At 45.4% G+C, this 20,035-nt stretch overlaps 1 protein-coding gene across 4 annotated transcripts in view; it reads left to right on the top strand.

The window, feature by feature from the left end:
• Rgs6 (regulator of G protein signaling 6) overlaps positions 1-20,035 on the top strand; it is a 557,159-nt gene that overhangs the window by 485,093 nt on the left and 52,031 nt on the right. For 2 of the 4 annotated variants that reach the window (XM_077799511.1, XM_077799510.1), the window contains exon 12: positions 9,848-9,958. The exons of the other annotated variants lie outside the window; for them this stretch is intronic. In XM_077799511.1, coding sequence (XP_077655637.1) covers positions 9,848-9,958 — 111 coding nt within the window. The remainder of the gene's footprint in view (positions 1-9,847; positions 9,959-20,035) is intronic. 4 annotated transcript variants of the gene reach the window in all.

Below are 20,035 nucleotides of genomic sequence, written 5' to 3'. Positions count from 1 at the left end.
GACTCTGAAAGTGGTTTTTATGTCTCACTCTGGTGCCTTTGCCCCCAAAGAAGGGCTGAGAAGGAAATTGGCTGAATGACCTCCAATGCAATACTCTGAGAGCTCTGAGGAACTACACGCCGCTTTCTCTGTGAAACAGGGACAGAAATTGATGTGCTGGCACACTGTGAGGCCTGTGGGCTAGCAGGGCTAAGGTCTGGCCTTGGAAGGGCTCCTTAGAGTTTGCAGTGGAGGCAGGAGACCCTTTCCCCCGGCCTCGCTGCCCAGATTCAGTGGTCTGAGCATCACAACCCAGGGGTGTGTGTGTGTGTGTGTGTGTGTGTGTGTGTGTGCGTGTGTGTGTGTGCGTGTGTGTGTTGGGCAGGGTGGGAGGAAGGGCCGTTAAGCAAGTTCAACGGTGAAAATTCCCAAGCCTCTGCCCTAGGGATTCGGATCCACTGGTAGACCTAAGGAACCTACATTTTGGATAATCTTCGTGTTCACTCATCTGATCTCTGAGGATCTGGTGAAGCCACTGGCAGCTCCTCAGAATCTCAAACTGACCCCAGAGTTCACGTCAGGAGAGTCGCCAGCTATGTCTTATCTCTGGGGTGTGGAGGAAGCACCTGAACCAGGTGTGCTGAGGCCAGGGCAGGGAGAAAGCCCAGGTGGGGAGGGGGGGGCGCCTGGAGCCTCCTATTGTTTGTTTGTTTACCGGCTCCCAGGGAGGAGCCCACCTGGACTGTCTAATGATGCTTGAGAGCTGCTCACATCAAGGGATTAGTCCAACTGCAGAGCCTCCACTCCCCAGCTAGAAGCTTCCAGGAGCCTGACCCCAGCAGAGGCTGGGTTTCATTCCCAGCAGCAATAACTGGCAGCTCTTCAAGATGACACGAGGTTTTTCATTAGAGCCACAAGGAAACTCCCAGATAGGGGGGAGGAGGGAGAGGAAGCCGGGTGTTCGCAGGAGATAAAGCACCCCAGAGCTGGTCTGTCTGTCAGCTGGCTGGGCTCCACCGAGGTGAGGCCAAGGAGGTGGCCCTGGCAGCTAGCCAGAGGGGAAGGCTGAGCTCTCACAGGTGGGCCACACAGCTGGGCCCGCCCCAGGTGATAAGTGGTAATTAGTCAGGACTGCATCCCCCAGAGGGGAGTTCCCCATATTTTTTCCATTTAGTCCCCTGAGTTTGGGCAGGCTGGTGATAGCAAAGGCCTTGTTCTGAAAAGATCAGAGTCAGCGTGGGGTTAAGAGCACAGACAGACCTAATGGGGAGGGAATAAGGAGCTTTGCAAACTACAGGAGCCACATAGACCACCGTTTAGAGGATGGGGACAGCCGTGGAGGTTTGACTCCCCCACAGCCATTTCTCTCTGTGCCTCCTTTCCACCTCTTTAAAGGAAAGAGGGTAGTGGTACTTAGTTGGCAGGCAAGAGCTTGGTCTGGTGCTTGGCCCTCAGTACCCTCACGATGGATGTGAAGGTGACAAATGGTGCTTTGGAAAGGAGCAGGATTCAGGTGTGTGAGATGGAACGAACCGAGTGTGCACTGCTCAGAGGAGCACAGGTATGCTAGCTTTCCACCTCTGTGACAAATACCCGAGAAGTTCAACTTAGAGGAGGAAAATTTTATTGGGGCTCATGGTTTCAGAGGGTTTAGTCCAAGGTCAGCTGGTTCCATGGCTCTGGGTCCAACACAAAGGCAGAACATCATGGTGGAAGAGCATGGCAGGGGACAGCCACTCACTCCATGGCAACCAGGAAGCAGAGGGGAAAGAAACAGGGCAAGGGACAATACCCTTCCAGGGCACACCTCCAGAGACCTACTTTCTCCAACTAGGGTTCACCACCTGCAGTTTCCCCACCTCCCAATAAGGCCTTCAAATAGTAATTCCTCGATGGATTAATCCACTGCTGGGTTAAAGCCCTCCTGACCCAATCACTTCCCCAGTCCTCACCTCTGAACAAGGATTGCTTGCACTGGAGGTCAATCCTTCAACACATGAGCCTTTAGGGGACAGTTCAGATGCAAACCTTTATCAACAGGACAGGCTAATGCAATTATTCCCACCCGCCCTCTCTTCTTCTCTGTCTCCCACTCAGCCAGAGGCTGGTGCTGCAGCCCACATTTCAGGTGGCTCCCTCCTCTGCTTCCATGGCACTGCTAATCTGGAGCCTCCTGGGAGAGGAGACTGGCTCTTGTGCACAATTTTTTCAGGTCACCCCAATTTCAAATATTCTGTCCATTGTCCCCACAAATGTTAAAATGCCCCTGAATCCCAGCATCCTGGTGACCAAGCTGCATTTCCCAGGCTCCCTTTTGTACCCAGAAGCAGCACCAAAGCCCACCTGAGGTATCAGTTTTCCTTTCACACACAAATGAACTTTTCAGACAAAGACCACTGAATACTTAAGCTTTTGATTTTAACTATTTCAAGTGAAAATCTTTCTTAAAGATCATTTGCATACTTGCCCTCCTAAAGAAAGGATGCTACATCTCAGTTACTTCTGGTTGACGTGGGCCGGTGTCCTTATATTGTGCTGTGAAGTTCTGTCGGTGATCAGGATGTGAAGAGGTGCCACAATCTGCTTTCCCTTCCCCAGATGGCCCAGACCATTCTGCTCTTTGAGTCCCTGTTTTTAGGTTTTTAGTGTGGGCTTGTTTCCGTCTTCCTATCCACATGCTTGTCTCTAGCAGCCCTTCCTTCCTCACCAACATCCCTTCCCAATCTGTGGCTGACTGGTTATGTCAATTAGCTATGGATAACTATCAAAGCACCCCCAAAATATGGTGGCTTAAAATTACAGCATTCTCCCCTTATCTACAAGGGGTTCATTCTAAGACCCCCAATGGATGCCTGAAACTGCAGCTAGTACTGCACTTTCTATACTATTTTTTCCTATGCATACATACCTGTAGTAAAGTTTAACTTGTAAATTATGTGCAGTAAGAGATTTAAATAACCCATAATAAAACAGAACAATCCGAACAAAAGTTACATGAATGTGGTCTCTCTAAATAACTTTGGGTACTTTCACTTTTCACTTGAAGTACTTTATGGTTTTTTGTTTTTTTTTGTTTTTTTTTTTTTTGGCTTCTCTGAATTATTATCATCACTACTCTGGCACTTTGGGGTCATTATTAAGTAAAACAAGGACTGCAAGCATTGCAATGCCATGACAGTGGATCTGATAACCCAGATGGCTACTAAGTGACTAACAGGCAGGTAGCATATACAGCATAGATACGCTGGACAAAGACATGATTCATGTCCTGGGGAGAGCAGAAGAGCTCAAGATTTCATTATACTACTCCAACCAGCAAGCAATTTAAAACATGAATTATTCATTCCTAGAATTTTACATTTAATATTTCTAGGCTGCAATTGACTATGGATAACCAAAACTACAAAAAAAGAAAAACCATCCATAAGGGAGGACTGCTGTATAGGCCTTTTTTTATATGTATTTTTTTTAGTTATAGGTGGACACAGTATCTTTATTTTATATTTATATGGTGCTGAGGATTGAATCCAGTGCCTCATGCACGCTAGGTGAGCGCTCTACCTCTGAGCCACCATCCCAACCCTGTATAGGCCTTTTATATTACTCACATGTCCATGGGCCAGTTGGCTGCATGGGCTCAGCCAGGTGTGTTCATGCTGCTGTGGATTACGGGGGCTACTCTGCTGATCTTGGCTGGACTGTCTCACGTGTTTGGCTTCTGCAGGTTTCTAACATCCTCAACTGGGACAACTGGGCTCTGCTCCACTTGGACTCTAGCAGGCTGGCTTGATTTTGTCCACACGGGGACAGTGGGATTACAAGAGTGAGAGAAGAAGCAGGCAAAACCTCTTGAGGCTTGGAACTGGCCCTCTGTCACTTTCTGTTGAATTTTATCGGATAAAGCAAGACATAATCCCATACTCGATTCAAGGTTGAGGGCAATGGAATCCATTTTTGAAATTTGAATCTTACACACTAGGAAACCAAATAACCAAGTATTAGCCTTAATCCTAAAGCCAGAACAAAGAGCCTTCTCTGTGTCATGTGCTATCTTTCATGACAGACCATGAATTTTGAGGCCTGAAGTTTATTTCCCCTGTAGACTCTCCTAAGAGGCTCCTTTGGTCATTTGTCTATGTTCTCTGGAAAATCAAAGGTGCCAAATAAATGAGGTCTTCCTCCTCTTTGCAAGAGTCCCCAGCAGAGTCTCTTTTCTATCCACCCAAGCCTAACAGCGCTTGACAGACCAACTTCAAGAATACAGAACTGTACATTTTAGCTCCAAGCTGTTCATCATGTTGTCAGGTTCTTCCCATCCGCAGTGGTGCTGAGCTACGCCATGGTCACCGTCACCCAGGTACCCCAGAACACTGCCTGCACATGAAGAGATCAAGTTGTTTCGTTTTGAGTCTGCGTCTGCACTTGGCTCATCCTCGCCCATTCCTGGGAGCCATGTGTGAGTCATGGCTGACGACTGCTGCATTGATTTTTTTTAACATCATCCTGCTTGCCTATCTCTGAGATTGCCGCTGCTCCCTGAAATTGGGTGCTGGTTTCTCCTCTGCCTCTTGACCTGCAGTGATCGTGAAATGTAATTAATGAAATGAGATAAGACAGCAAGGGACTGAGTACCCTAAGGCTCTATTAAAAACCTGCTGGGGTGATAGAAGTCCGTGAACTTAATGTCTAATGATAGATTCAAGGGAAGGGGGAAAAGGAGGCCAAAGAATTCATTACAACTAAGCTCTTGTGTGATTCCAGAAACCATGAGGTCCTTGCTTCTCCTTTCTCCCAGTCCAACTGAGGAGACAGGGAAAAAAAGATCAGAGGTAACATTTATAGCCAGGGTCACCGCATCCAGACCAGGACCTGGAATCTGTAGCGTACAGGGAAAAAGGGTCCAGGAGACCTTTCCTAGCATTTGCTCTTCTTTTTCAGGGGCCCAATTCACCTGCAAGTCCCTTAACTCATCCCAAGTTTCTCTATTGAATAGATTTCCTCTGGGTGACCAATGGTTAAGGAATTCTTTCTGCCTGTCTTTCTTTGGAGAGAGAGTGAGGAGTAACCAGGGATTGAACCCAGGGGCACTTAACCACTGAGCCCCTTTTTATATTTTATTTAGAGACAGCGTCTCACTAAGTGGCTGAAGGCCTCAAAAGTTGCTGAGGCTGGCTTTGAACCCGAGAGCCTCCTGCCTCAGCCTCCTGAGGTGCTGGGAAGGGAGTTCTTTATCTTTCCTCTCTCCTCTCCACCTTCTCCTACATGAAAAACCCTAACTAACTAACTGATGGGAACCCAACTTCCTCTCTGTCCTGGTTTTCCTTCTCTCTCACCAGGTCCTCCTCTGTTCCACCTCCCTTTTGTGTATCAGTTTAGAAACTGCACACACCAAGGAGAAGGTGACACGTCCTCCTCCTCGTCCCTTGCACCTTCCGTGTCCGGTTTCCAGCTTGTTTGGAGGCTGGGACTTCAGGAATGCCTTAGCACATGTCCACTGTACTACTAAAGTGGAAATGATGGTCCCTGCGTCACTGTGCCTTTCTCTCCTTGCCTTGTTCTCCCTTGAAAAATAACCACGTTGGTGCCTCTTCATCTCCTCCCCTACCCACTCTGCAAACCAACTCCACATACATGCACTGAGCTCCTGGGATGCCTTCCTCAGCGTCACTCCACCTCGGGGGCCGCATCTCTTCTTCCTCCAACTCCACGGCCAAATGTTTCTTTATTTACAAGTCACATTATTTGTAACCAAGTCATGTCAACTTTTTTTGTTGTTGTTGCTGTTGTTCAGAAAGAAAGGATCACATCCAAAACTTTTTTCCAGGTTTTTTCAAGTGGTTGGATGAAAGGTGATTTCTAAACTCCCTTTCATCATTTCCTTCTTCTTCAAGTTTATCCAAGGTAGACCCTAATCACATTCTAAATCGAGAAGGTTTTGAATTAATAACCATTTAGCACCCCATGACTGGTTAATAGAGTTGGAAACTGGACTTTGCCGTTAGCTCAGTGCGAGCATCTCCCAGTGACCCGGAGACCTGTTTGCTGTTTAATGACATCAGGAGTGCCGCACACTGTCTTCTAAATGGCCGACTGACCACAGAGTGTCTCCATGGCAGCATCTGCTGATTAGTGCCAGCTACTCCAGAGAGAAGGGGCAGGAGTGTGTGGACAGGTCAGCCAGCTCTGCATCTCCACCCAGGGGCCAGTTCAAAGCCCCAGTAATGGTGGGTGGCACATTGACAAAGGTTGATAGATAGCATCTTCTACTGATGCAAGAACTTCAAAATAAGAAAACCAGAGAGTGATCAGAAGGCGTCAGGGACAAGGGCTCAAGAATGTTTAAAGAAGCCCAGTGAGAAATATTGTTCCTAATGAGCGTCCTCTAGATTTCTTATGTTTATTTTCTATTTTCTATCTCCTCCTCCTCCTGCTTTTCTGCCACATGCATCCGTGTAGGTGGGGGGCCTCCCACAAAGCCCCTTACCTTGCCTCTGTTGTACTTTCCCTTATGCTTTTGCTGTCCTTCCCCAAGTCTTTCTGTGGTCATTAGTATTGGCTTTGGGTATTGATCGTGGCCATCTCCTTCATTGCCTGCCTGGCCTTTTCTTTGTTCTGTGCCTCCTGAGCAGACTTTGTTCATCCTGTGATCTGTGCACCCCAGGAAGCACATATTCTTGAGGACAGGGAGCCTCCTTGGCCAGCGCTACAAAAGAAATATGAACATGCCTTCATATTCCCCTCCCTGTCACCCGCCTTTCAATGTATTGATTAGGTTTCAAGCCAAGCAACCCCAGTTTGATTTTGGTTCAGCAAAAAATAAAGCCTATAAAGATCCTTGGAATACAATGCTGCAGATTGAACTCTGGGATGGATGGCCATGCAACGAAGCTCAAAAGAGTCAGAGCCAGGGCTTTTAGCACCTCTGAGGCTCCTTCTTCACCCCTGCCCTTTCTCCACTTTCCACACAGCCTCAGTCTATTTCACTACAGATATATGGTAGGAAATGTGACCACCTCTAGCTCCTGTCTTTGTGACGGTATAGCTTCCACTGCTGAAGCCGGAAAAAGAGAAGATTGACCCCACTCGGGGCAGGCGTCTGTTTCTGAGCAAATCAACCAGGGCCAGGAACAGAGCTTACAAATGGGTCCATGGCAGCCCTTAAATGTTCCCTGTGTGCACATCATGGTGCAGCTCTCAGCGGATGAGTAGAACCAAGCTAAAGCCCAGAAGTACCTTCGGTGCCTGCTCACCCATATCTTGTTTCTTGGCGTGGGTGGCTACAACATCCTGCCTAGGACCACAATTTCTTGAACCAAGATCACCATTAAATCTCACCACCTGTATTAGTCAGGGTTCTCTGGAGGAACAGAATCAATAGGCAGTATAATTATAAAATTGGGATTTGTTAGGACGGCTTACACAACCAGAAGCTGTAAAGTCCACAGTGGCCATCTGCAGGCTGGAGAGCTGGACAAACCAGTAGCTGCACAACAGTCCAAGGGGCTGAAGCCCCAGAACCAGAGGGATCAACAGTGCTACCCTAGTCCAAGACCAAAGGCTTCTGGAGAATCACTGGCAGAGTCCACTTTGGAAGAGTGAAGAAGCCAGAGTCCCATAGCCTCAGACGATCACAGCAGCAATCAAGAACCCATTCAAGAAGAATTAAGGGCTGGGGATATAGCTCAGTTGGCAGAGTGCTTGCCTTGCATGCACAAGGCCCTGGGTTCAATCCCCAGCACCACAAAGAAAAAAGAAGAATTGAGCTTGCATCTGCTGCAGTCTTTGTTCTTCCAACTTTTACTCCATCCAAGTCATCATCCTATTGGACAGAGCTGCCCATACTTAGGGAGGGTCTCCATTTCAGTTGGCTATCCCACATGCCAATCATTGCTAGACACACCCTCATTGACACACCCATAAGCCTATTAATCCAATCAAGTTGACAATTCAGATTAACCATCACACCACCCCTTCTCCAGATACTCCCAAATTTCTCGAAAAGAGACCTGGTTGGAAGCCAGTGTGTCACTGTGGTTTGAGTCACCAGGCAGCACTTCCCACTTCAATAGTGTCTCTCTGGCCTTTTAAAATTCAATGAGAAACACTGAAGGGCCTATAGAGGACTTACAGGACACATGATCTACCTCTCCTGGAATGGTGCTTTCAATCATATATGTGATGATTATAGAGGACTTCAAGATTACTTTGAAATGCTTTCCTATTTTTTTTTTTACCTCTCAACAAGGCTATTATATAATATATGGTAAACTTGATAAGAGTAATTTGATGTCTTAACCAAGAACTAAATCTAAGGTCTTCCAACCTGGACCAGTACTCCAGCAGGGGATGGCCTCCTCCGTAACTTGTAAGTAATTGGATAAAAGACGTTCTATCTTCAATCATCAAGAATACAAACAACAATAAATGTTGGTGAGGATGTGGGGGGAAAGGTACACTCGTACATAGCTGGTGGGATTGCCAAGTGGTGCAACCATTATGAAAGCAGTATAAGATTTCTCAGAAAACTTGGAATGGAACCACCATTTGATCCAGCTATCCGACTCCTTGCTTAATACCCTACCCAAAGTTCTTAAAATCAGAATACTACGGTGGCACAGTCACATCAATGTCTATAGCAGCTGAACTCAAAATAGCTAAACTATGTAACCAAATAAGTGTCCTTCAACAGATGAATAGATAAAGAAAATGTGATATATAAACCAAGATCCAGACACAGAATCTGAGAAATGAGGTTTCAATAGAAGTAACAGAAGTCTCAGGATGATGATTTTGCTTCAGGTCTATGGAGATAACAGTCCATGTTGGGGAAAGAGAGCTACAGACTGTGGAGAAGAGGACTTCCTGGAGATAGGGGAGAAGATCTCTAGGGGATAGGAAGAGAACTGATATCTCAGGTGTCTAAGATGTAAAAACATTTTTGCTAAGTGTTTTATAGGTTTGTTCGAGACACTGGGAAAACAGTAGTTAGCTACTAGGCTGAGCAACAATTTTATCCAGTTTAATAATGTGGACACTGGCCACTGGTTTAACAAAAATAGTTATACAAGTCTATTTGGAAGAACATTGAAGTGGCGGACTGGGAGACTAGTGAGTAGGAAGTTAAATCCTTGTCTAGAATTGATAAATTGAGAACAGCTACAAAAGCACATAATGTTAAAATAGACAGGTAAATTCTAGAAGGAACAGAAGATAGAACATAGATGCCTCTAGAAGAAGAGATAAGAGAAAACAAGAACGGCTTTTTAGGGGGTACCTACAACCATTTAGTACTATTTAATTGTTTCACATTATATATTAATTACATTATATATTAGTATGTCTATTAGGTTGTAATTATAACTAGAAAAATGAAATGGCTTTTTGGAAAAATGTGAACTCCTTGTGGTGTGCCAGGATTTAAAAGACTTTCCCATAAGAAAGTCCCCTGTTTGTGAATGCTGGGTCAGCCACCTGGCAGAACCATACATAGTGTCTTCTGTGAGCTCCTGATGCCTTGAGACCTGTGGTCTTTGCAGGAAGGCAATTCAAGCAGGTTTGGACCAATGCATCCGTAAGGCTAGCACAAGCAGGGCAAGATGGTGCGCTAAGCTGCAGGTAAACCAGGACGGGGGGCGGGGGAGGTCTTAAAATTCATCTGTATACTATGACAGCAGCCATAGGATGCAGAGCTGATGTTCATAACAGGAAGGGAACAAGGACTAGTGAAAGCAGTTTGGTGGGTCAGAAGTGGGAGTAGAAATATTCTTTTTTTAATTTAGAGTCATAGGAAGACTGCTCTCCTGTTTGTGGGAAACAGAGTTGCCATTTTTCCGGGAAGTCAGTGCCTTTCTGTGCTTCCCTCCTGCAGCTTAATTGCTTACACGGAGCAGTATGTGGAATATGATCCTTTCATAACGCCCGCAGAGCCATCTAATCCCTGGATCAGTGATGACATCGCCTTATGGGACATAGAGATGAGGTAAAAAAAATGTTTTAAGGTTTGGGAGCGGGAGGGTTGCAGGGGGAAAAAAACTATGAGATCACATTACTCCCTATCTTCATCTGATGCGTTTTATTGCTAACACAGAAACCTTGCCAGGAATCCCCAACCGAGTTCTGCTTGTCCCAGCTTTCTACCTCCTTAGAGCTTTGATTTGTAGGTGGGTCCTTGAGGCTTCCCTCTGACCTCTCTCTCTGACCCTTTGTGCATCGAAATAACTGGGCAGTTGTTCACTTTTTCCTATAAAAAAAAAAAAAGAATCCGTGTTTTCTTCTTAGCAGGCGGTGGCAGTGTTAGCTGGCACTCACTTGCTCTGTCCTGGCCATATCACACAGTAGGTGTCTTCAATTCTCTCAGCACATAAACATTATTAAACATTATTACTCTTGCCATGGAACTGATAAGGAAACTCAGGCCCAGCAGAGTTCATGGGTCACACAGCTTAGTATGTGGCAGTTTGGACTGCACCAGGCAGAGGGGTCCAGGGCTGTGAATGTCATCACTCTGCTCTTCTGGAAAGCCTGGCAGCAGTAATTCCATCACCCAGGCGCTCCTGCCCTGTGAGGGGAACAGGTGTAGCTACTTAATCGCTGAACCAAGGAAGCCCAGAGGGTCTTGGACCACTTCCAAAATTATAGGAGGCGCGTAAACGATTCTGCGCTCTGTGCCTTCGCAACCTCTGCCCCACCCCCCAGCTGGATGACATTTCTTTTCTCATTTTTCTGTCACACTCACTTTCTCTTCCACTTTTGTTTTTTGTTCTTTGGGGTTTTTTTTTTGGTTGTTTTTCTGGCATCTTCTCTTGAAATGGAGAAACCCTCTAAGAATTAGTAAAAGTCATAAATGCTTATCATGAAAAGTTTAAAAAGCAATCCATATGTGCCCAAAGAAGAAAATCCTCTCTCCCTCTCACCCATTATCATTCTCTAGGAAGAAGCTCTGTTCATAGTCTGACGCCCTCCTTTCCAAGCTGCAGGGGGGAACTAGGGCTACCATGGACTAAATGGTTGACGGGAAGAGCAATGTCGGACAGCTGTCAGAGACGGTGTAAGCTACAGGCTCAGGGTGGCTCCCTGTCAACCACAGAGCGTATTCCATCCTTCTCAATGATGTCACATGTTTGCAAATCTAGATTGTTCAGAGCAGTTTCTGGGATAAAAAAGTTAATATTGTATAAAAATTGACCTGGGAGAAGAAAAGACGAGTGGTAGAATCCCATCTGATTCCAAAGTTTGAGAAAATGTGCAGTCCCAACAGGTTTACATTGTGGCTGGCTATTTATAGTCAGGCAAGGTGACGCATGTCTGTTATCCCAGCCGCTTGGGAGGCTGAGGCAGGAGGATCACGAGTTCAAAGCCAGCCTCAGCAAAATCGAGATACTAGGCAACTCAGTGAGACCCTGTCTCTAAATAAAATACAAAATAGGGCAAAAATAAGACATTAAGCAACTCCCGTGAGTCTCTGTCTCTATAAAATACAAAATAGGGCTGGAAATGTGGCTCAGTGGTTGAATGCCCCTGTGGTCAATCTCCAGTACCAAAAAAAAAAAAAAAGAAAGAAAGAAATTTTTTTCTTTCAATTTATTTGCACTTCACATAAGTACATAAATACATATTAAGTTGATTTGATCCTGAACTTAATAACTGTTAGGGATTTTTCTGGCCCAGGGGGACCATGAAAAACTTAACTCACTAAGGGTGTCATGAACTCAGAAAGTTTGGGAACCTCTGATTTAATGTCTATCCCTTTAGATTTGTACACATATAAAATATCCTACTCTTTAGTATAATTGGGTTCTTTATCTATATATACTGCTCAATATTTTTAATTGGCAATGTATCATGGCAATCTTTTCATGTGAGCCCACATGGAGTCACCTTATCATTTTTAAATATCTGCATAATATCCCCTGGCATGAGTGAAGTAAAATATATTTAATCCATCCCTGGGTCATAAATATTAAGTCATGTCTTTTTCTATAACATTAACAATGATTCAAGGAACATCGCTTGTACACAAGTCCAATTATTTCTTTAATATAAATTTTCCAGGAGTAGAATTTCTGGGAATGGTACACATATTTTAATTTTAGTTCATGTGCCTAGATTCCTCTTGAGCAAAACTACAACAAATTTTTTCACACCCTCATTGAAAGTTCTTGTTTCCCCACATCCTTACAAACCCAAGAATTTTAACTTTGCAAATCCAATAGGTTGGGGCAGGGGGAGTCTCATTTAACTTTCTATTTCTTTATTAATATATTCGAGAGTCTTCACCTGGCTACTGGATGTCCATTCTTTTTGATTTGACAGTTATAATGTCCTCAGATCATTTTTTTCTAATGCTGTTTTGCTTTGGGTATTGGGAAGGATAACCTTCGAATTTACTTTGATCATTTATTGTATCTTTTTCCTGATAACTTTATATTTTCTGAATATCATTCTTTCTTCTTGTTTCTTTTCCTCTTCCCTGACTTTTGCTTCACTAGTCAAGTTTTATGCCAATTTTTTTTAAATTTATATATGACAGCAGAATGCATGACAATTCATATTATACATATAGAGCACCATTTTTCATATCTCTGGTTGTATACATAGTATATTCACACCAATTCGTCTCTTCATACCTGTACTTTGAATAGTTACGATCATCACATTCCAGCATCATTAATTACCCCCTGCCCCCTCCCTTCCCCTCCCACCCCTCTGCCCTATCTAGAGTTTGTCTATTTCTCTCATTATGCCAACTTTTTTTTTATAGCTCTATTAAAGAAAATGTTACTTTGAAATATTTTAATTAAAAATGTCACTAAAATAAAAACACATAGAGTGAAATATGTAAAATTAAAAGCAGAAACTTTTAATTCACCTCTTCCACATCCCATTCTTTTCCAGATGTATATGAACTTGCTAGATTTTGGAACTTCTATCGTATGTCAATGAGCATCTCTTTTTATTTATATTTCTACATGATTCGGGTAGTTTCTTTCATTCTGATTCAAAAACTTATATCTCTCTTGAATTCAGGGTCTTTTGTCTTTCTCCTTTTTTTTTTTTTATTGTTTAATCACGCCTTCTCTTTTTTTCCCATTCTACCCTCTCTTTTCAGGAAATCCTTTGGTAGGAATCCTTGACTTCCAGAATGGAGCTGCCATCTCTCTTATCTTTTCCCAATCTTAATTTCCATCTCTTAGTCTTTTCATTCTATACTCAAAGGAGAGAACCTCTGGAAATGCTGCTCTTCAGAGTCCCCAGTGTGGGTTTCGGTGGTGTCCATTCTGTGATTTTTTTGCTTTGGTGACTTTTTCTTTTCCCACTGAGAATTGGGAGGGGTGGCAACAATCACACTTTCCGTCCTGATGGTGCTGACTGGGTTTTGTTCTTAGCAGCCTGCTCTGCTCTCTTCGTGTCTATCCCCCTGAATCCCCCGGAGAGCATGATACAGATTTTATTTCCCTTATTTTGTATTTAAATATCTCCATTCCATTTCTGCCCCCTTGTCTGGGTCCCTGGCAATCACTGATCAGAGGATCATTGTTTCATAGCTCCAATCACTGCTCGGAGCAGAAGATTCCTTGCACATCCCAGTGACTTGAGGGACCGCTCACTTTCGTAAATGAAGGTCTTTGCTATTTATTTTTTCTTTTAATCTCCCCACATAGATTTGGGTTAGGAAACAATATCAATAGGTGCTGAGAGCTCAATCAGCAACTAGGCAAGTCAATGGTTCTCAAACTGTGAACATTAAAAACACACATGCAAACAAACAAACAAAAAAACCCCAAAAAACAAAAAACATGCCGTGGAGAGGCTCTGGACATCTAAAAAAAATTTTTCCCTTCTGGTACTGGGGATTGAACCCAGGGCCTCGCATAGGCTAGACAGGTACTTTACCACAGAGCTCCATGCCCAGCCCTTGACATCTGCATCTTCAGCAAGCACTGGAGGAGATTCTGGGACACACCATGGTTTGGGGACTCCTGGTGTGGTTCCTTGAGTTGGCCCTGGCTGCTTTCCTCTGAGCAGTTCCTGCTGCTATAGGGATGCTCCCCCCCGCCCCTGCACCCCCATGTGTCTCAGTGGGAGGGCTCGTGTAAATTGTCAGGGTCCCCTCTGAATGCAGAGCAGCCTGAGAGACTGGATCCTCTCTCAGAGCTCTAAGACCCGGCTGTGGGGTCCTTGGGAGACAGAGCCCCACCTTCTTTAGCAAGACAAGTGCTCTGCCCTGAGTCAGGTCCAGATGGAGGTTCTACTGCCCCTCAGCTCCCTCCTCAGGTGCTCCCCAAGAAGTCCACTCTTCTCCCTCTGCCATGGGTCCTGGGGGAGCCCAGTCAGATCTGCCGAAGCAGCTGGAGGTAGCAGGAAAGCTGGGGTGTCTTTAGAGGTTTCTGCGCTGCTGAGATGATTTGCCTCTGCCCTGGTCTTATTGCTTGTGTTGGAAACTGAACAAAAAGCACCTCCCTTTACTTAGCAAACCCCTTCTTCCATGTGGCGCTTATTCTGTACTGAGTTTCTTCCATAAGTCCCCTGTCTAATGCCCAGCCGTGGCCTCTGTTTCCAGTCCTGCCACCAGAGCTTGGCATTTTCCCAAGCTGCCTTTGGGAAGGGCTTTGGGCATGCTAGGCAAGCACTGTGCCACTGGCTCTGTCCCCAGCCCCTGCCCAGCTACTGTCTTTGATGACTCTACTGGCATCATAGACTGCTCTTGATCAGCTTTGTCATGAATTTGATCCATCTGCTTTATACCTTTTCTGAAATTCCTCAAACTTATCATCTGCTGATAGGAACCATTTATTCCTACATACTATGGGCACGGGGCGGCGGAGGGGGGTTGCTTTTGTTTTTTAAATACTGAACTTCATTGAACTTCAGAGTCTTACTGTTCCCCTCCTGGACCATTCTTCCCCCCAGACTGGCTTTCCTTCTCATTCACGTCTCCTTGTCATTGGTGTCCCTTCCTCAGGGAAACTTTCTGTGACTGCCCGATTTAAAGTGACTGCTCATTCCCCCCGTGAGTTGGCGGGAGGGCGGGGGGGATGCGTGGAGAAAGGATGTAATATTCAACAACTCATCAAAGTATAAAATCACTTGCAATTAATTTAGCATCTAAACCTCTATCTGGCACTTAGTAGGCACTCAGAAGTGCAGGTTGGATGGATATGGGTAAGTGCGTGATTCTTCCTTTGGTCATTCATTGGTATTCAGAAAAGAAGGAGAACTAAATACTAATTCACCATGATAAAATGAATTTCCTCCTTTGTTCTTAAGTCAGCAAAGAAGTATGCAATACTTTGGGGCAATGATGGTCACCTGGCTACTTGGTTGATCCCAAACTATTCGGCACTTTACCCCCGGGGGGGCTGCCTGCCCTTAAGAGCCCTCCAGTTCTGCTCTTGGTGTTCAGCCTCTAATTTAATATTAGCCTAAGACAGCTGCAGGTCCTGTCCACCTATAAGCAGCATCTAGATGCAAGCAAAAATGTAGTTCTGATTCTTGTCCCCACTCGGGCGCTGGCAATGGTGCTGGTGGAAAGACGGAGTGTGGGCCCAGTGCCAACATCACACTTTAGCCTAAGGATGGCCCCCGCCCATGAAGGAAAGGCTGAAAATGACTAATAAAACCATCAAAAGATAATTTTTTTTCTCTCAGTTTAATGCAACACATAGGTACCGAAACCTACTCTGTGCTGTGTTCTGAGCAAGAAGTCCTCAGAACACAAACGTAGCGAGGTAAATAAAACCTGCTCTCCTCCACCTGGCACTAGAATTCCTCCTCGCTTGGCAAAGGGCATTAAGCCACCAGGGGGCAGAAAATCGTCCCTGTGGGTAGGGGTGTCGGCAGATTCAAACAGCAAAGGGAGACCGAGGGCTGTGCCAAGGGAGAAAACGAGACAGGCGCATCTTCTGTTCCTGGGGGAGGGAGAAGCCGGAATGATGATAGAAACCAGGTCTGTGTGCAAGGCCAGGACTGTTCCAGCATCCAGTGACCAAGGGCTTTGCAAAACCAGGAGTGTCGAGTATGTGACTTTTTACCCTGTCAACTGTCAGAAGTTCGATGTGTGGCCCCTTCTTAAGACCTGGGAATTTCAGTAAAGACCCCCCAGACCCTCCCAGACACTTGGGTGAAAAAGGGCACTGGTGGACGTGGGTCCAAGTGTGTGGACGAAGAGAGGCAGCGGGGGGTGGGGGTACACAACAACTCCACTGGGAATCCGGGTTCATCTGAGCTGGCCTTGAGCCTCTCCTGAGCTGCAGAAGGTCCAGGTAGACTCACTGCAACATCCAGGGCCTGGGACAGAGACAATGTCTGGATTCTACAGAGGTGAAGGACACTCTGTCTCTGCTGAGGGAAGCTTACAGTCAGCACAGCAAAGGACAAAAACCACAGTTCAAAAGAAGGACGGGCAAATAGTGCAGGATGTAATATAAATAAGAGGACATTGTTCTCGGATCCCTTCTCAGAGAGGCTACTGGATCCAAGAGTCCAAGAATAAGAAAGCAGATATTCAGAGGGAATACAAGGCTATCTTTTGCCTTGATTGAACCTAGGAGTGCTTTACCACTAAGCTACCTTTCCAGTCCTTTTTTATTTTTTATCTTGAGACAGGGTCTTGCTAAATTGCTGAGGCTGGCCTCAAACTTGCAATCCTCCTGCCTCAGCCTCCCAAGTTACTGGGATTATAGGCAGCCCAGCAAGAAGATCATTTTAAAGCACTAGCAAATTATACCTCAAGTCTATCCAACAGAAACTCTGGGAAATAAAGTCTAATTAAAGAAAATAGTGATAGCAAGAGCTTATCATTGAGGAAAGATCAGCCAAAAGTTGGCAGATGGCAGCTGGAGAGAATTTTTCAGTCTAAACATCACCAGAAGAGCATCCTGGGAAGGCCTCTGGGAAGTGTTTTGGGTAGTGCCATTAACCAGATGGTGGGTCTAATGAAAACCTGGTGTTGCCAGCAGAATTGTGGTTTGCAATTTGCTCTCTGCAATTGACAGTTTCACTCTCCCTCTCTGCTGGGTGTCAAGCACTTCAGCAGAGGGCTTCAAGGACGCTGGTTTGTCTAGCTTGGCCAGAGGCTTCCGCTCCCAGCCAGCCGGACCCACTGAGAGGCAGAGATCATCCCAAAGCTGCCCGGGCACAATGAGTTTGGCAGAACTATTAATCCAGGATATTAGTCAAGCCCCTTTCTATGGTAGTCAGTCCCCGAAAATGGCCCCATCAATGACTCCCTCTTTGTATGCATGTGCTCCCCCTGATGTTAAGGGGACCCGTCCTTCTCTTTTCATCTGGACTGATCCTGGTATCTTATTCAACCAAGACTGCAGCAGAAGGGACATTCTAAGAACCTAATGACTTCTACTCTGGACACGTGAAATATTTGCTCTGGAGACATTTCTTCTTGGAACCCATCTGCCATGTTATGAAAAGCCATTGGGGAGGCCATGTGTAGACGTTCCAGTCAACAGCCTGAGCTGAGCTCTCCACCAGAAACCCACATCAACTGCCAAGTGTTGAGCCCTTTGGAGTCCAGCCTAGGCCAACCTTCAGATGACCCCTTCCGACTTCCGACTACATCTATTGAAAGACCATAAATCAGGACTTCCCCATAGAGCCCAGTCAACCTGGGATAGTGAGAGCAAGTCATAAATTACTGTTCTAAAAGCTTCTGGGTTTCGGGATAGGGTTTTTTTTTTTTTTTTCATAGGAAGAGATAACTGGAACACTCCCCGTTGAAGTATTCAGGCCCCTCGGGCTGTACTTGGAGTGTTAATAAGATTGTGATTGTTTCTTCATAGTATTGGCCTCGGATGGGGGTATTGTTTATTTTTTTCTTAAAGAATTATTTCTTATTTCATAATTTTTCTAATAACTTGTCTTAATCCATTCAGACTGGTGTATCAAAAGTACACCAATGTGCGGAGTTCATATGCAAAAGAAATGTATTGCTCACTTCTGGGATCTGGGAAGTCTCGCATCAAGACAACAGCCAGTTTGGTGTCTGGTGAGGGCCCACTTCCGAGTTTGTAGATGCCAATATTCTCACCGGGACTCTATATAGCAGAGAGCTCTCTGTGGTTACTTTGACAAGGATGCTAGTCCCATTTCTCATGACCTAATTACCTCCCAAAACCTCCCCCTTTTAATACCATCATACTAGGGGTCAGGGTTTCAATAAATGAATTTTGGAGTGACACAAAATTCAATCTAAAACACTCCTGACCCCCCCCACACACACCCCCAATTTATAAACTCCAGCACACAAAATACATTTATCCCATCTCAACAACCCCCCAAAGTCTTGTTCTAATATCAACTCTAAGATTGAAGATCCAAAGTCTCATATAAATATCATCTAAAGCAGATACGGGTGAGACTCAAGATGCAATTCATCCTGAGGCAAATTCCCTTCTAGCTGTGAACCTGTGAAACCAACAGGCGATATGCTTCCAAATTCCAGTGGTGGGAGAGGTATATGATAGACATTTCCATTCCAATAAGAGAGAATTAGGCAAGAAGAAAGGGGTAATGGATCCCAAGTAAATCCAAAATATAACAACAGTATACCTCAACTCTCAGAAGTAATCCTCTTGGGTCACTTATCCAGACCCGCTGACCCTGGTCTCACCTCCTCAGTGCTCCTAGCTAGAGTGGTGTCCCCAGGGCTTTCCTGGCTGACGCTCTGCCATCCAGGACTACTTAGATGGCAATGTGATCTCCATAGCTCAATGGGATGCCCCCACAGCAACTCTGTGCTGGGGGCTGTTCTAGGTATAGCCACATGCAAATCTCTGCAAGGCCCCCACCCTCGAGGCACTGAGCCGAGGGCATCCAGGCCTGCCTGAACTGGGGGTGACTGCATTTTTTGACACTGTCCTCCCCACTACACCTCATACCCCTGGCACTCTGGGCCGGTGGTGGGAGTGGTAGCCCCAATGGCCTCTGAATTGCCTTCATGGTCATTCTTCCATTGTCTTGAAGAATAATTGCTCCTGGCTTCTGTAGAGATGGCTAATCCACACCAACCTCTTTATCAAATGGTCATTTAGCTATAGCATGAGTGGCCTCAGATTTGCAATATTGACAGGCTGAGAATTTTCCAAATCTTTAGGTTCTATTTCCTTTCTGCTTAACAATTGCCATCTCTAAGTCATTTCTCTCTTGTGACACTGTACAGTCAGTCAGGAGCCGAGCTGTGCCTTCAACACATGGCTTGGACATTTCCTCTGCTAACCATCTGGTTTTATCACTCACAGGCTCTACCTTCCACGAGACCCTAGAATACAAACACAATTCCACCAAGTTCTTTGCCACTTTATAATGTGCCTTTCCAATGGCACATTCCTCGCCACTTTATAATGTGCCTTTCCAATGGCACATTCCTCGTTTCCATCTGAAACGTCCTTAGAATGGCCTCTCCATCCTTCTTTCTACCTACATCGCTTTCAGGATTACTCAGATATTGCTGAAGGAAATGGAGGCTTTCTGTCCGCAGCTCTTCTCTTTTCTTTCTGAGAATTCACCACAATCAGGTCCATTCTCAGCAACCACACCTCTAAACTTCCAGCCTCTCTCCATCGTCCCGTTCTGAAGCCACTCTCTCATTTTTAGGTATTTGTTGGATCAGCTTCCCACTCCCACCCCCAATTTCTATCTTAGTCCGTTAGGACTATTAATAAAAATCCTATAGACTGTGCAGCCTACACATACTGTGCATTTATTTCTCACAGTGCTGGGACCTGGGAAGTTTAAGATCAAGGCACCAACAGATTCGGTGTCTAGCGAGGGCTCGCTTCCTGGTTCAGAGGGCCATCTTTTTGCTCTGTCCTCCATAGTAGAGGAGTAAGGGCGCTCTCTGGGTCTCTGGTAAGAACATTAATTCTGCTCATAAACCAATCACCTCTAAGGCCATGCCTCCTCAGATCATCACATGGGAAGTTAGACTTCAACAAGTGAGTTTGAGGAAGAACACAAACACTTTTGTGTTTTGCAGATAGCTTGCATTTTTCCCCCAGGTCTTGGTTTAGACATCAAATGAGGGGACCAGAGTAGAAGGCAA

This window comes from Urocitellus parryii, chromosome 6 (assembly GCF_045843805.1).
Source record: "Urocitellus parryii isolate mUroPar1 chromosome 6, mUroPar1.hap1, whole genome shotgun sequence".
Classification (NCBI taxonomy): Eukaryota; Metazoa; Chordata; class Mammalia; order Rodentia; family Sciuridae; genus Urocitellus; species Urocitellus parryii.
This window is presented reverse-complemented; position numbering and strand designations above follow the sequence as displayed.